Source organism: Vanessa cardui, chromosome 12 (genome assembly GCF_905220365.1).
Source record: "Vanessa cardui chromosome 12, ilVanCard2.1, whole genome shotgun sequence".
NCBI lineage: Eukaryota > Metazoa > Arthropoda > Insecta > Lepidoptera > Nymphalidae > Vanessa > Vanessa cardui.
Window position 1 is genome coordinate 1,506,476 of NC_061134.1, and position 17,544 is coordinate 1,524,019.

Genomic DNA, 17,544 nt, shown 5'->3' on the forward strand with positions numbered 1-17,544 from the left:
ATTCCAATGTGTTGTAAGAGCCTATATGGCAATAGAATGTTTTGATTTGATTTGAATTATCCTCATCGTGATATCACTAAATTAAATTTTAATCACACTGTGTTTCGTAACAAAATATTCGCATATTAAATCCAATTCTATTCAAAATCCATGTTTCATTATTCATTACACACTTCGTTACAAAATTATTTTCAGAGTTTGTTCTCCTCAATTATTTTAATAATAATAATTACTTTATAACTACCAGCTATGCAGCTCTCTAGCTGTTGCTTAACGATCGCAAATATTACCCGAAAACATATCTGATGTAAACTATACACATAAAAAAGTCTGTCTGTACTGACGTACTAATTGAATACGATACAAAAGCTTTAACAAATTAACTTGAAGCGTTCAAATTATTTCACAGCGATAAAAAGTGGAATTATATTGGTATTGCAGAATCATCGGTTACTTTGATATTTCATAAAATTTATTAATGTTAGAAAAACATTTGGAAGTTGATAAAGTCAGTAAATAGACAAAGTAAATGACCCCGGATTTGGAGGTCCATATTAAACATAGTATAGATTCTGAGATACAGGAAAACCATCGTTAAGACGCCGATTCCCATATCACACTACAATCGCATAAATCTGACTAACAATGAACAATTAAACAAATAAATGCCTACTATGAACGTTTTAGAGGTCGTTGTAAAACCATGCAGTTGAAAAAGAAATATTTGAATCACACAAATGCTTAAGATCTTTAGCTAGAATTTTGTCGTGGTAAATATGCTGGTGTCATTAATTTACAGAACGGAAATCTGAATAATATCTGGTTTACCCGTATTTTTTGAATTAGTTTTTTTTTTCAAAGGCTACATTAACATTTTATTAAACAATATAAAAATTGATGAAGTTAATTTCAAAAATGCAGATTTAAATTTACATTTGCCCAAATCCATAAATATTACTGTATCCATAATATTACAAGTTACCAAAACCATCATTCCGATTGACGGTGTAATTTAACATCTCTACTACTTTTTTTGACATAGAGTCATTAATTATTAAATGCTTCAGAATACCTGTAAACTGGGCTCGACTCTCGTCTTTTCTATAGTAGATAATTTTAAACGTTGATCTGTATACATTTCGATATGTTTTAATAAAGACTATACCTATACATATTATACTAGTTGTCGCACGCGGCTTCGCTCGTGTTTTAGGGGTTGGTTATCATGAGTTAGGCAAAAAAGGTGCCCATGTCCCTCCTTTGAGTTCAAGTTTGCTTCACACCAAATTTAATGAAATTCGGTTCATTTGTTTGGTCGTGAAAGAGCGACAGACAGACTTTCTTTCACATTTACTTTAATAAGATGTGTAGCTTAAATACTGGTATTTTCCATCAAAACCTTGTCCTTTAAAGAGTACCAAAGCGTTCATTACCACCATCAATAAATTTGTAACACGATCGGTATCTATACTTGAAATATATTTCGATATGACTAATAGTTGTTAAGACGCCAAACTGGTTTTTATGAGTTGCTGTGTAACTCTCGTTTTTTGTCTGTCGTTCCATTGTACGGAAGGAGATCGTAATGATAACACACGATATCTTTTAAAACTCGAAACAATTTTACAAGACATGAAAGGTTTCTTAAAAGACTGCCACTTGTCTCAAGATTGTAACGCGAAGGTTTTGTGTATAGAAAATGTTGAATAAAATAATTAAAATCAATTGATTATAATTATTTTAATCAACATTTTGATTCCCTTCAATTGAAGGGAATGCAAATTTGATGTTTCTACTTCGTTAGCACCAACCAAGGTTCGTTCCAACAACAGAACAGTACATTGTCCATTGTGTAAAAGACAAAGGTTTCATATTTGGTTTACGCAAATATGATCATGTTTCCGAATTTCGCCAAAAACTCAAGTGGCTCCCTATTCGCCTTCGCAGGAATACTCACATTTTATCTCTTCTTTATTCTATTCTTTTTAATCCAGCGACACCCTTCTATCTTAAAGAGCGTTTCACTCTCCTTCGGGAGACTCACAAGCGTGCTCTTCGCTCGAATGAAAATTTAATTCTCTCAATTCCTTCTCATTCTTCTTCTTACTATTCTAAGTCCTTCACTGTAGAAGCTTCTCGACTTTGGAATACATTACCCTTAGCTGTAAGGCGCGCACAGTCATTAGCCGTTTTTAAAAGTATGGTTAAGGACTTTTACTTATCGCATTAGTTATTCTAAGCAGTCGTTGTTGTTGTTGTTAATTTCTTGTTTAGTTAATATCTCCTATTTTATTATATATATTTTATGTATTTATTTATCTATGTATGTATGTATTTAATATAGTATATATTTATATTATATATATTTATTGTTATTTGTGTATTGTATACTATTCTATTAAGAATTTATACTATATATATATATGTAAAAAGTTATTGTACCCTTCCCATTAATATCAATATCATGATCCTTTACCCAAAGGTTGCCTGGAAGAGATCGCTGCTTAGCGATAAGGCCGCCTGTTGCACCTCATGCAACTTTTATGTAACTAAAATGTTATTTTTTAGTTGTAAGATTGGGTGCAATAAAGAATAAATAAATAAATAAATAAAGGTTTCCACGGGCGGAAGATATTATTAACAAATATCTCAGCATATATCATAGATGTCAAAGCGAATTCTTTAAAAAATAATGGACATAATAGCCATGACGATAAGGGAATTGTTGTGATCTTGATTTGTAGCCATGGTAGTTTTGATGACCTCTGTAATCGAGTAGTCTGTACACCGGTTTTCATGGGTACGCCACTCCGAGGTCCCGGGTTCGATTCCCGGCTGAGCCGATGTAGGAAATGTTCAGCACTTTTCTATGTTGTCTTGGGTCTGGGTGTTTATGGTACCGTCGTTACTTTTGATTTTCCATAAGTGCTTTAGCTATTTACATTGGGACCAGAGTTGATATATGTGATGTTGTCCAATTTATATGTGTATTCATTAAAAAAATAAAGCTCATGTCAAACAAACATTGATAAAAAAAGTAATCAAACAACGAGATTATATGACTAGTGTAGTATTTATTATTTTTTCTTTATTTAATTATTACTGCTGATGACATACATTGCAATTAAAATGGTGGAAAAGAGTAAATACTGAATTACTTTTCGGTTCATCTCAGTAGAATTTACTTTCAGAGACAGCGGTAGTTTTACACTAATTTAAAACTGTAACATGACAATTCAAAATTACTTTTATGAACCTGCTTGAATATAATATTCCCTATATTATGATTTGGTTACATTATTGAATACTTTTAACATTATACAATAAAAGAGTTTACACATTTCCATGCATATCAAATTCCATCTGTAGATGCAATCATGGCGGTGTAAATAATTGTGAAAATCGTTAAACAAGTTTTATAGAAAGCGACGTAACAGTAATGAGCCTTTGCAAATTATATTGCTATTTGAACCTTTGCCCGCGAACATGCTTGTTTAGCTCTTGACTCCTGCAAACTCTAATGTCGTACCATAGAGATGATACAGCAAGCAAAGTTGTGGAATGCTGTTTGATACTGCAGTGCATTACTCATTTATATGGAGATTTAAGTCAACTTTCGATAATAAAATTTACGAAATGTTTAATTTATAACAACTAACTTACCACCACTCCACGTGGACATGATTTGTACTCATTTAAATTTCAGCTAATTTAAAATTTAATTTGTATAATAAAAGGTCTTAATTAATATAATTGTTATTTAAATAAAGGTATAAACTAATTTAAAATAACTATTAATTAAAACTAATGTGTAAAGTACAATAATCTGGGTATTAAGTAATAAAGTTGTCCCTGCAATAGGTACCACCTAATAGGCAGTAGGAATCGCCAAATAGGAATACTAAGTATTGTGTTGTGTTCCAGTTTGAAGGGTGAATAAGACTGTGTTACAATTAGTCTGAAATTTGGTGGCGCATTGTCAATGCCAGGAGTCTTTGGGCAGTGGTGACAATTTATCATTAGGTGGCCAAATATAAAACGTTTTATTTTTAAGCAACATTATTTTACTTTTTTCAAAAATTTCTATTCACTTTGAATACGACATTTAAGAAAAGGTTACATTTAAGGTTATTTTAGCGGTTGACCTCTATCTGATTTTACATAACTAGTAATTCGACTATTTTATGTATAAAAAGTTACCATAACATTTTTAAGATATACGTAAAAAAACAAAAAAGGATTCTCAACAAAAGCCATTTGTTTGTAAATGAGCATTAGTCATTGGAAAATGTACTAAGGTTCTGCTTAAAATTTACATATGTGTATCAAATCTAAATGGGTCATTCTAATAAGAAAATTAATATAAATACTATTTAAAAATGAATTTAAAGAGAGGGAGCTCTTTTGTAAATGATAATAAATAATTATTATATTCTATTCTTACACATTGAATACTTCATATTTCTTTCGCAAGGTAGACGTGTTATGAGTTACGTTTCACGAAACTTTCCTTAATATTTATTGCAAAATTATTACAAGGATGAAAGTATACTCTATTATATTTGATAATAAATAAATATTATATACGTCAAACTATTAGGGCTTATTATAAACATTCAATGCACATAGTTTAAAAAAAAAAATTAGTTACACAATATTCGGTGCATCAATAAAATCTGTTCATATATAGTAGTAGCTTAACAAATTAATATGAAATTATAAAAATATCGTTTTTTCATGTGCTTAATTTTTGTTTTTAATTCATATCATACTCGGCAGGAAGGAAAATATCTGCAACAGCAGCTGCATTTAACTAATTTCAACGAAATTATGGCACATTTGTACCAACCCGCATTGGTGCAGCGTGGTGAATATACTCCAAAACCTTCTCCTCTGAGACAATGTTAGTGCCTACATGCATATGACAGCCGAATTCATGTTCATGTATTGTTAACTAGGACAAATAATATAATTATTGAATCAATTACAACTCACGTCTCGCTCGCCTCGTCACCGCGAATTCCTTAACAGATAATAGCGTACCAGTTGACATTGAAAACGACCGCACCCTTGAAGGCGAGCGCTATGAAGCCTTTCTACGTACGAGTAACGACAGTTGTAAAAATATACGATCATCGCTATTATTATAATTATAGTTTTGCCACAAGCAAACTGAGATTGTGCTTTTTAAAGAAGCCTTAATTGTTTAATAGCAAAACGCAACATTAAGTCAAGGAGTAGAGGGTTATTTTATCCTCTTACACTTTTTTAATGAGCAACTGTGCTATTTTCCACTATTAAAAAAATGTCTGTTATTCCGTCGGTTAAAGAATTACAAACCAACAGTCCAATAGACATATATTTGTATTTAAAAAGTTTGGAAGGGTTCAGTGCTTATTTAACCTATTTCATTATTACATAGTATAAAATAAAGTCGCTTACCGGTGTCTATGTACGAATATGTTTAAATCTTTAAAATTATGCATCGGATTTTGATGCAATTTTTTTAATAGATAGAGTGATTCGAGAGAAAGGTTTTTGTATGCAATACATGTTTACCAGTTACCAATTAGTACCAGTATTGCACCTGTGTGAAGCCGGGGCAGGTCGATAGTTTTAAAATACATCGGTAATATAAAACGGATCAACAACTGTGTTCTCATGCGCAACAGAAGTGATCGTGACGCGGTATCCTCTATTAGTCTAGTGTTACACATGCGGTGTAAGCGATGTAAACAATCTTAGATGTATCATTGGAACGCACATCTGTAGTTCTAGCTGATGCTGCCTTTTATATACCTCGCACTATTCATATTAAGTTCGTTCAAGAAGCGTTAATGATGTAGGTACTTACTGTTTATTTATTTGAGAAAGGTACATCAACATATATTACACAGTGGTTGCTTCCAAGCAAATATCACCCATCTGAGATAAGTACCTATTACAGATATGCAAAATAAATCATGAATTATCTTATAACGTAAATTACTGTCTAACTTTTTAACCAAAATCTGTTGTGAGACCAATCAATTATTATTATTATTCGTAACCTCTTTTGAAACACTATCATTCCTAAGACCGCTTGGTCTGTATTCCTCTCAGAATTCTACTAAGACTATGTAGAACCCTCCTTAATTATCTATTCCGACTCATTATATAGCTTCCGAAGAAAATCATTCAAATCGTGGATTTCTGAATTGTGAATATCGAAGCCTCAGACTTTGTTTACCTTTCATGAAGTAGTTAGATCGAAGAAAACATTCTTTGTTTGCACTAAGAGAGTAAAAACCAGTAAATAATATTTTATTAATATAATCTTGGTTAAATTTAATTTTTTTTTCAAACTGTTTTTTAAGACAGTTACAATTTATACACACAACTACACCAACGACTGTCTGTTATCAAATTTAAAAAAATGTTTTGTCTTAAGATAAAAGTAATCATTAACAGAATAATTTTGATAAACGATTAGTCTAACAATATAACATGAGAAAGAGGCAAACATGCAATTACATGTAGTAGAGAGTCATTAAAACTCTCTCCAGCATTGTGTCAAAACAAGCCTTCGTTTAGAATTCTTTTAAAACTGCCCCGGGCACCATCGCTTGAGAAATTGAGATGTTAAATCGTAGTTTTATTTTTAATTAGCGAAAGTATTGTTTTTATTTCTAAAGTGCGTACTTTCTTCCGACTCATTATTACAATGTAATGGCTGTAACGCAGCAATTACTCTTGAGTTTCAACAACAACTTAACTTTTGATTGAACAATTAATCTCCAACGAAATATCGCCTGCACCCATGACTGATCTCGTATTTTCCTTTTTGTTTTTATTATTATAGGATGTAATGTAGTGTTTTATATTAATAGTATTATTAATAATATGATATCAGTCTAGTCGCTTTTTGGTATTTAGTAATTCTATGCTCCGTCGCCAGCCGCACACTTCCTGAAATGTACGTGAAAATTTTTGATATACGAGATAATTATTAATTCTCGTATTGTATTAATCATTATCTAAACTAATAGCATTTTAATTTTAACCTGGTCAGTGAATTGTAAAAAATGTAAAAATCATACCTTTGATACCGAACTTGAAACAGTTTTGTAACACATGTGTAATTAATATTTATTTATTTGCTACAATTTATAGAGTATTTTCTATTTCCTTTTAATAATCATTTTATTATTTATATAACTGAATATTTTTTTAATAGTTCATGCCAAATTTTCACTCAATCAATTCAAATCAAATGTATTTTATTCAAGTAGACTTGAGACAAGACACAAACAGTAAAAAAAAGCCTGCTTAAATCGTCAATATTGAAACACTACCGAAGAAACGGCAAAAAAATCGCATCAAAAATAACACCAGAAAATATATATAATATACAGACATAAAATATTTGCAATACTATTCATAATTTGCCATCAATAAATACTGTGGCATAAGTGTATTACTGTATTAGAGACATATTTTCAATTACTACGTCATTCTAACCAATGTTTAGTAATCGTAAGCTCAGAATGAATCATATACACAAGGTATTACTTATTCAGACACTTCCTGCAATAAAACTAGTTCAATTACATTAATATTACATACATTAAATCACAAGTGAAGAATATTATAGAAAACAATTATAAATATTCGTGTTTTAACAAAGAGTTATCATATGTTTGTAGTTAAAATGTTTTTAAAATCCAAAATAAAGTATGTATGTCAATCAGTATAAAATATAATTCATATAATGTTGTCTTAAATTTTCGCGATGATTACACATTTAAATAAAACTATTTATAACGGATGTACCTAGTTACCAACTACTCAAGATATCAATTGAGAAATCGTTGGCGGTAGTTGTTAATAATATTTCCTTTGTTCTTCAAATAGACAAATGTCATCTTAGTCTGCCCGTGACCACGAACACTGCAAAGTGCTCGAAACGTCGGGATGTTTAAAAATAATTAATATACGCGATTCATCCGTTATAAATAGTTTTATTTAAATATAATTCATGTAAACTTTTTAATAGTAATTTTGGACAACTATATAGAAACCACAGATGCCATCAGCTTACCACACTGCTTCGAAATAGTTACATGTATAGTACGACACAAGTTAGATGTAGCATCGGTAAAATTTGTAAAAAAGATTACTGCCGATTTACATAACTAATAAAAATAGCTGCCTGTCGCGCCATTCGACGCTATTTGTCGCTATAGATTCTCATGTCAGTTCAACCCGAGAGCTTTCTCGGGTTGAACTGACTTGAGAATCGACGTGTCAAATTGTCGAATATATTAGGTCATATGATATTAAACGTCGTAACGTTTGTGTAAAGATCATATTCACATAAGAAATAAATATTGACAATTTGGGCGTACTTAATTCGGTTATGATCGGTAGTACGAATTTTGCCGATGCTACATCTAAGTTATGTCGTACTATATACTATATAAATGGTAGTTTTACTTGGTAGTAGAGCTTTGTGCAAGATCGATGGTAGATACAACCTACTCGTCATGTATTCTACTGCCTAACAGCAATACTTAATATCGTTGTATTTCGATTTGAAGGGTAAGTGTTCCTCACGATGTTTTCCTTCGCCTACATAGTCAACTATAAACAATTACATGTATATATCTGTATGATAATAATCAACTGTTGAAGTAAATTGATATTAAACATTTATTAAATTCCCGCTTATTCTACGGCATAAAAATAAACACTATGAAAGTTTGAAATACCGTATTAATTCAGTATTTTTAATGAAATTAATATATATATATTTAATGCACTAGTTAAAACTAACCCTCGCGTGTGTGTGTGTCTGTATTTCTATGAAACAACGAAGCAACAAAAAAAAATTTATTAATTCTAAAATTAAATAAGTTTTGATAAAAACGTAAACACTAATTTGACAAAACGTATCCCACAAGAGTCGCCGACTTCGCGCAGACGAGTAACAAAGATAATGAGGGAATTAAAATAGGTTTCCTTATAAAGCCTGACCTACGAATGTGTATTTAAATGTTCAAGCTTAGCTCTCAAGTTACGTCCTTGACTAGTTGAGAGTACACTGCGCCCGCGCACATTCCCCGACCAATAAATACCGCCTCGTCTTGATGTTAATGTTGCCTTGTTTTGTTTAAGATACATTAATTGATTTAGTTGTTTTATTTTAAAATGTGTTTTATGTTAATTTAAAAAAAAAAGAAATTAGGAATAGTTATCATTCATGAACCCCATCCTTGGAATATATAGTGACCTTCTTTATTAGAATCTTATTGTCAGTTAAATTCAATTTTCAATTTCAAAAATTCATATAATGAATAAAATGAAATACAAAATTTGTATTGATGATGAGGTGATACGGCAAACCTAAGTGCGTATGTCATATTAGACATCAATGGTCATGGTATTATTATTATTTTTTTTGCGTAGACAAGAGAAAACGTTAAGGAATACATTATGGGGCTTCACTATGCTGTACTGTATACTGCACATAGGGGAAAAATTAATACAATGTAAAAGTAATAAGTACCTAGTTATTTTAGCAAATTCAAATCGTTTGTAAAAAATACATTGGTAAAAAAAGCATATTAATCGATACAAGATTTTATAGATGATAAAAAAGCGTGGAGCTAACACCTGTTGACTTCCACGCAGGATATATTAGGATATATTAATTTAAATAATTGTATTTAACTAACATGACTTTGTATTTTTTAATTGTTAAAAAAGAGTAACTACTGAGTTTCTTGCCGGTTCTTCTCGGTAGAATCTACTTTCCGAACCGGTGGTAGCTTCACTTAATTGTAAAATGACGATTCAAAAGTGCTTGTAAAAGCCTACTTGAATAAAGTTTATTTCGATTTGATTTGATTTGATTATGAATTATTTTGGAATTACAAAATATTTTTTATTGAGCTATTCATTTTGGTCTCAGAACAAACTCATCACCTATAGTTATTAGTTATTCTTTACATATATCAATATCAAATAAGCAATTTAATAGTAATCACATAATTAAAATATTTTAATAAAATATTAATAATTAATTATCTATTTAATTAATATATTTCATTTCTCATATACCACAAGTCATTAAAAAATTAATCATTCATAAAGTCGTTTGATCTTCTAAATAACTCCATAATCAAGTGACTAAGAATGTTAATTAGTCGCAAAGGTCAGGTCGAATTGTAAGACGTTATTTAAAAAAGAGGTCGTACACGGAAATATCAAATTATTTAAAAATGTCATCAATATTACCTAATATCTTATTCGTAACACTTATATAATTTCGAAAATAATATATTCATATACTTAATTAATTAAGCTAAAACCTTTTTCTACGAAAGACATGGTATCAAATTACTTATACGCTTTTTTACCTTAGATAAAAAACATGAGCAATGGTCAAAACGTGAAGTATACATTACGAGAGCAAGCCCGGGCAAGTTCCTCTGAATTTTCACGTCAAATAACATTGATCTCATGATTAGTGATGAAGAAAGCATCGCGAGGAAATGTCATTATCAACGCTCTTTTGTCGAATGTAAATTTGCCACACGTGTGACACAACAACCCTTATAAAAGCAGCGCGGGGGAATAATCTAAAAAACTCTAAATAAGAAACGACAGTCCCAGCAGTAGCTATGTACAGATTATACTTTATCTCTATGTGGTTATTAATAAAATTTTATTCCTGCATTCAGATGTAAATTGGTATTTGAATGCTTTATATATTTTTCTTACCTTGCTTGTCTACAGAATATTTGAAGAAAAAAATGAAGTTGTTTTTTAAAGTGAACGGTTTCAAGCATGTCGCCGTTTTACTATCAATATCACATTATTTTCCTCAATATTTATGATAATATTGTACAAATATCCGTCTTTTAATTAGGTACCGAGTACATTCCGCGTAATTTAATTTAATTAATCTGTGCATATCCTGATAAATTACGTACTCATCACTCCGGCTTGCACGCAAGTCGCAAACAGTAGAAAAACATTGATGCATTCCATATCACGTTTTTCAGGAATACTTATGAATAAACATGACATATTATTCGATTTCTATATCAGAATATGGCTTTTATAAATTTAAATCTCGAATAAAATTTGAACTTGAAAATATTGAAATTTGAAAAAAGAACATTTTTTTTATGATGAATAAAATGATGATCCAGATCAAACTAATAACTGCACAGTGAAGTGCGTTACAACAAATACGCTCTCTATGCCCTCACTCTCATAATGACAAAACCGGAAACAGTTTACAGGCCTCGGAAATATTCACAACTTCCAGACTTCGGGGTGCTACTAAGAATTTATTGATATAATTTTAACAAAAAATCCAAATAACTTTTTAATGGCCTGACCTAGAAACGAGCCCAAGGACTTACGGTGTACAGGCTTATAAGCTACACACCACACATGGGTAGCTCATACAAATTTAAGCAAATAATATTCAAGTCAAAATATCCGAATGCTTATTAGCTTAAAAAAAAACATTTGTTATTTGTTGTAGCAACTGACCGTTTAATTTCAATTTCATACAATTATTGAATGGAAAAGGATAATTTAAAAACAACAATATGGAAGCGCGAATTAACAATTAAATCGTTTTAAAGGTGAAATCAGCAAAACTAACGGAGAGAAACTCTTGGGCGATTATATTTTGATTAGGAGATACCTGTTTGTTATTCAATCGTCGACACAGCAAATATTGGGTAAAAGTAAAAATTTTACAACGTGTTACGTGAGTTATGAAAAGGAATATTAAGCAATATTTTTTTCTTTATTTATTAACCTAACTAAAATTTTTAATTTTTTTTTAATTTAATTATGAAATCGCCACTTGAATATAAATTGAAAGTGTTTGCATAAATGTTGTTGATAATAATTCGTGTTCTTGTAAGTCTGGTTTTACCGTTTGTATTCCCACGGTATGATGTGCAATTTTATGTTTCCTATAGAACAGGTTAAAAGCATTTCTTACCATTTTCAAATACGCGCACTTTCTCCCATCGAAGTTCCCCATTTTCAAAAAATAATCCTTCCCAGTGTTTTATTTATAAACACCTAAATCACAATCACAACATCGCGACTATTCGATCGCACTATAATTAAAAAGATATATTTGACACTGGTCGTTTATTGCACTCACAAAAAAAAGAGTAAGATTGACAGTAGGAAAATTTGACGTTTACTTCATTCGGCGGGAAACGTCGTCGCGATCGGGCTTCGCACCACAGACTGGCAAGATGGCGGGTTTTTTTGACGGTTCACACAAGCCGATTCACTTTCTACGACCTTACGTTATGTACGACTTGTAATTAAGCATAAAGATTTACGTAACCCGCCTTGGAATGTTATTTTTGATTTCCGTGAAATCGTTTTTTTTTTGTTTGCCAAATTTGGTCCACCCTCCTTAGTATATTAATACTTAAAAGTTCTAGCTAAAACCATGTACATTATTTTAGTGAATACATTATTGAATTACCTATCCACTTTTTTTAATTTGTGTGTAGTTAATTATCCCAATTACTTCCTAATTATCCGAAAACTGGCGCACAGGAGTTATGGGGATAAGGACGTAGGATACTGTTGACATACTATTAAATTAAAATATCTTTAAATATCAGCTGAGCCCCCTTCGGTTTTAATATGTATGAGCGAGTAGGTTAATTGTTCATTACAGTAAATGCAGTTTCCTACGCACCGTAATGCTTAGTTTTTTAGTAAAAAAATAATTGAAACACTTATTATTACCAGCTTACTATTGGTGATATCAATGAACCGAATCCGTAGAGATAGTTTGAATCAAAATCACATAAAAATGTTAATTAATCAAGTCAAAATCTGCCTTTATAATTCAGTTCTCATTTTCGTGACGGTTCTGTAACGCGTTGAAATCTTTCATATGGCGCATCACGTCGGTCTCATCAATAGTAGTATGTAGGTTGCTTTTAAGAACAATAGCTACGCATTATTAACTTTAATGGTTTTAAATGTTTTTGAATCTGCTTTATTGAATTATTTACTGGAATAATAAGTATAATCGGACGTGCATTTGAATTGAATTAAATGTAAAAAAAATATTACCGTCAATATTATGAAAATAAATAAAAAACCATAAAAATACTTGTCTCTTACTCAAATTATTTATAACCTATATATATAATAGAAATTTAACGAATTATTATTACTAGCAATATTAATAAGCACTATGGTTCGACCATAATCGCTGTGAATATCAAGAAAGCAAATAAGAAAAGAATAATTATTTTCTTATTTAACATTTTAATTGACAATACTTAAGCTCTTTTATAGCAACAAAGAAAAACAAAAGAATCGGTTGACAGACATAAAAAAAACACTGAAGCGCTTTGTCCTCGCATGTTTAAACAAAGATATGCATAGATTCTGCTTAAAACCATCATAGGCAGTACCTATAGTAGGAAAATATAGCTATTTAAAAAATGAATTAGAATAATTCCTTAAAACCTAATTTGAGAGATCATTAAAGTCGTACTCTGCGTTGATTTAAAATTCACGATTAAAGTTCCAGATTTTTACCTCAGACAAGAAAGGCTCAAAAATGGCGCCTATCACCTATTAAGATAACGAAGGACAAAAGTTATAATATTATATGCTTTCAACAGTCTTTTATTAAATTCCAAGCACATAAGGTAATAATTTAAATAGTTTTAAAGCAATTTATAGTGGAATTTTATCGCAGTTTTATTGCGAACCTCAATAAATGTGATAACAGAAAAATTGTTTGAAATTTTAGCATGGAATTTAAGGCAATACTGTTATATAGAACTACATATTTATACTTAAGTAAATATTTAATAATTTCATAGCTTATCATTTCCTTTTTTAATATTATACATATATTATTATATTACATACTAGTCGAAAATATATTTTTTTACTCATCTACATAAATATTGAACTTTAAAAAAAAATACCTACGCTTTTTATTACCAAATTCTGTGCTAAATATAATAGTCGAGATGACCAAGGTCACAACCAGATAACTGGCTTCCCTTATCATAAGGGATTTCCCTCGGTCAATGAAAATATCAGCATAGCCTATTTCAGAAAGAAGTAGGAGAAAGATAAATAAACCTTAGATTGCCATAATTCTTGCGATTTGCTCATAACTCAACCAAGAATTTATAGTTAATTTATCTGTATTCATAATACAACACTATTTCACTTCACCACTATTTTCACTTTTCTTTCAAAATTCCCACTTTTTCGCAAACTTAAAATGGATACCATAGATTAATCTCTCTCGATAGAGCTCCCGAGAAATGATATCGCATCAATTTGAATAAAGCCATTCAACTCTGGGTACTGGTCGTTTTATATTTAAAAAAATCGTACTTGAACAATACAAAAAGGTCATACTTTCAATGTTAAATGAAAATTCATTATTTATAGAACGTGGTAAATGAGATTTATTTCCAAGTTTTAAATAACATTTTTAAAAATTAAATTAGATGTAAGATACAAATAATCACAATTTAATTATTATTACCACCTTGTAATAATTTAATAATGAATAGAATATTTTATTTCTATAACAGACTCAAATAAAATTGGAAGAAAACCATACTTAAATACTTGTGGCTATTGTTTATATAAACTGTTCTGAGTAACTAAACTACGAACTAGTGTACAAAAAACAGTTAATCTGAGAATGTTGCTACGCTCACCACGCCCAGATTGAAGTTATTTAGGTCCGAGTAAGGTCTTAAGGTATTCTAAAATATTTTTAAATAAAGTTAAAAGTTTTCCACGCTGCCTACACTAGCTATAGAAGCGATATTAAACTAATATGATAATATTTTTTTGTACAAAGATATTGATTAAAAACATTATTTATATTATTATTAATCAACAAAAAATATTGCATATTGCATATGCGAATCCTATATTTATTGATGAATACAAATTATTTATTCAATAATAATTTATTGTGTTTACGTCGGAGTATTATTTTTTCCTCGTTAAATTTTATGGAACGTGGAAGTAAGCGTCAATTTAATAAATCTATAGCTACCTCAAAACCAATGTCGTTTATCAAAGTACATGTTTGTTTTTATATATAGATTTAATTTGTATGTTGGTAATATGTACGAAAATGGTATAGTCAAACCAATTAAGGAACTAGTTATATTAAGAACATATTTTTATTAACAATTACATATATACGTCAAAGTTCGTATATACATGTATACAAACAATAGGCTATTTGACAATGCGAAAAATAAATTGTGAATTATTGTAATCAGTGTATATTATGAGTTTAAAAATGGTTATTTACTAACGAAACTTGAAAATAATACTTTATTTATTCAAAAATCAATAAATAAAAATGCATTTTTTCAAACGTTCGTCACGTGACACAAAACGCTCCTGATTGGCCGGGCTTATGATGAAGTCACTTTCTTGTAAATCTTGCTTTTCTACTATATGTACCACAGATTAAAATACAGCAAAGTGACGTCACCGACCCCATTGCAGCGCCATATTTTCCAAGTAGCGTTTTCTCGTGTTATTTAAATATGGAATTTTTAATATGATATTTTTCGGCAAATATGTACTAGAAATAAAAAAATCTACTTTTACTTGGTTCCTTAACCTCTACTAAATAATATAAAATCGATTTTAAAAACCAGTCAAATAGCCTATTCGCGAAAACGTCATAATTATTTAATTTAATAGATCTATGGGAGATACTCATTATTGCACAGATGAAGAAGAAATGAAGAAGAATGATTAGTGTTATTATAATCACATCATCATGTCTACTTTAGACCGTCGCGTAAAACAACAACCATATAGAGTAGAACTAGAATATTGTCAATAAAGATTGATAAATATATAAAAACTAAATAAATAGCACAATAATTGATGTATTCACTTCCCTCATGTCTATATACTAAATAAAGACACATGAACTACATCCAATGTCATTTTTTTTTATATATGTACAGGACAAGGGACTAAATCTAACATTAACAAACATTTAATATTTAAAGGACGAGAGTTTTTGGAAAGATATCGTCGTAGAAAGCAGGGCCGTATTTAGGGGAGGGCAACCGGGGCAACTGCCCTGGGGCCTCCACATTAGTGGGGGCCACAGTTTTCAGCAAGTTAAGAAATACCGAGATATAGTCAAATTATAATAATGTTATTATTTAATATTTTAAAAGTTACGGATAAAAGTAAATAAATCATAGCTTACTGATTGAAATAAAAAAAGTAATTAATTCATGATAATATAATTATTAAGTTGTTCACGCTTCTTTTTGTCTAGGGCCCCCACTGCTTTGTGGCCCGGGGGCCTCCAGACCTTTAAATCCGGCTCTGGTAGAAAGGATACGGGAGTTCGAAACAGCTGCAAAGTATATGGGATGCAGAACTTTCGTCAACATCACATTTACACTGAAATCTCTCTCTTTTAGGTAAATCAAAGGGTGTTTTCGGAAGACCAACTCGTAATCAATAAATAGTTGATGTGAGTAAGGATAAGCTTATAACGCCAAGTTTCCCACTCCGCAAAGTCAATAAATCCTTCTTGGAGCAAGGTTTCCGTTTCTATAATAAATTCCGCAGGCATTTTCAACTTTGCCGTTTTGTAAATTCAAATCGTTTGTAAAAAATACATTGATAGAAAAAGCATATTATTCGATACAAGATTTTATTGACGATAAAAAAGCGCGGAGTTAATACCTGTTGACTTCCAAGCTGGATATATTAATTTAAATAATTGTACTTAACTAACGTGACTTTGTATTTTTTAAATGTTAAAAAAGAGTAATTACTGAGGTACTTTCCGAACCGGTGGTAGCTTCACTTAATTGTAAAATGACGATTCAAAAGTGCTTGTAAAAGCCTACTTGAATAAAGTTTATTTTGATTTGATTTGACGACTTGCTTCTTTGTCAAGAGAGAATAAGAGAATCTCCTTATATCAGGCTGTAGAGACCTCATAATTATATTAAGTACCTAGAAGGTGGTCTTCTCTGTAAGTATAACAAAGTTTTTCTTCGATTTACTAAACCATATAAGTTTTGGATCTATTTCGAAATATTCTATAATATTATTAGGGAATCAGATAAAATTTGTTTTATATATAAGAGAGGCAGAGAGTGAAAATTGACTTTTTTTATCAAAAGGTATGTTGTGAAATTGGAATATAAGAAAAAATATACTATTGATATTCTATGCACATATTCGGTACTTAATTTAAAAAATATATTCAAGGAATCGCTTTCCAGCAGACTGTTGCTATTGGGTATAAGAATATTAATTAATATTCTATCACCGTGTCACGATCGGCACATCAGAAACAACAGCGGAACCGGACATCCGTATGAATATTTGAATTTATTGGAATTCCTAAAATATAATTTATTGGTATGAAAATATATATTATACAATTTCAGAAAATAATATATTGTTATAAGTCAACGGACACCAAAATATATAAATAAAATTTTAAAACATTAC

At 30.3% G+C, this 17,544-nt stretch overlaps 1 protein-coding gene across 2 annotated transcripts in view; it reads right to left on the minus strand.

Annotated features, from left to right (window-relative positions):
- LOC124534449 (flocculation protein FLO11) overlaps positions 1–12,284 on the minus strand; it is a 100,968-nt gene extending 88,684 nt beyond the window's left edge. The window contains exon 1 of one of the 2 annotated variants that reach the window (XM_047110337.1): positions 12,011–12,283. In XM_047110337.1, coding sequence (XP_046966293.1) covers positions 12,011–12,052 — 42 coding nt within the window. In that variant the 5' untranslated portion in view covers positions 12,053–12,283. Of the gene's footprint in view, positions 1–12,010 lie in introns of both variants that reach the window. The other variant, XM_047110336.1, reaches the window with a different exon arrangement.
- Positions 12,285–17,544: the final 5,260 nt, after the last annotated feature.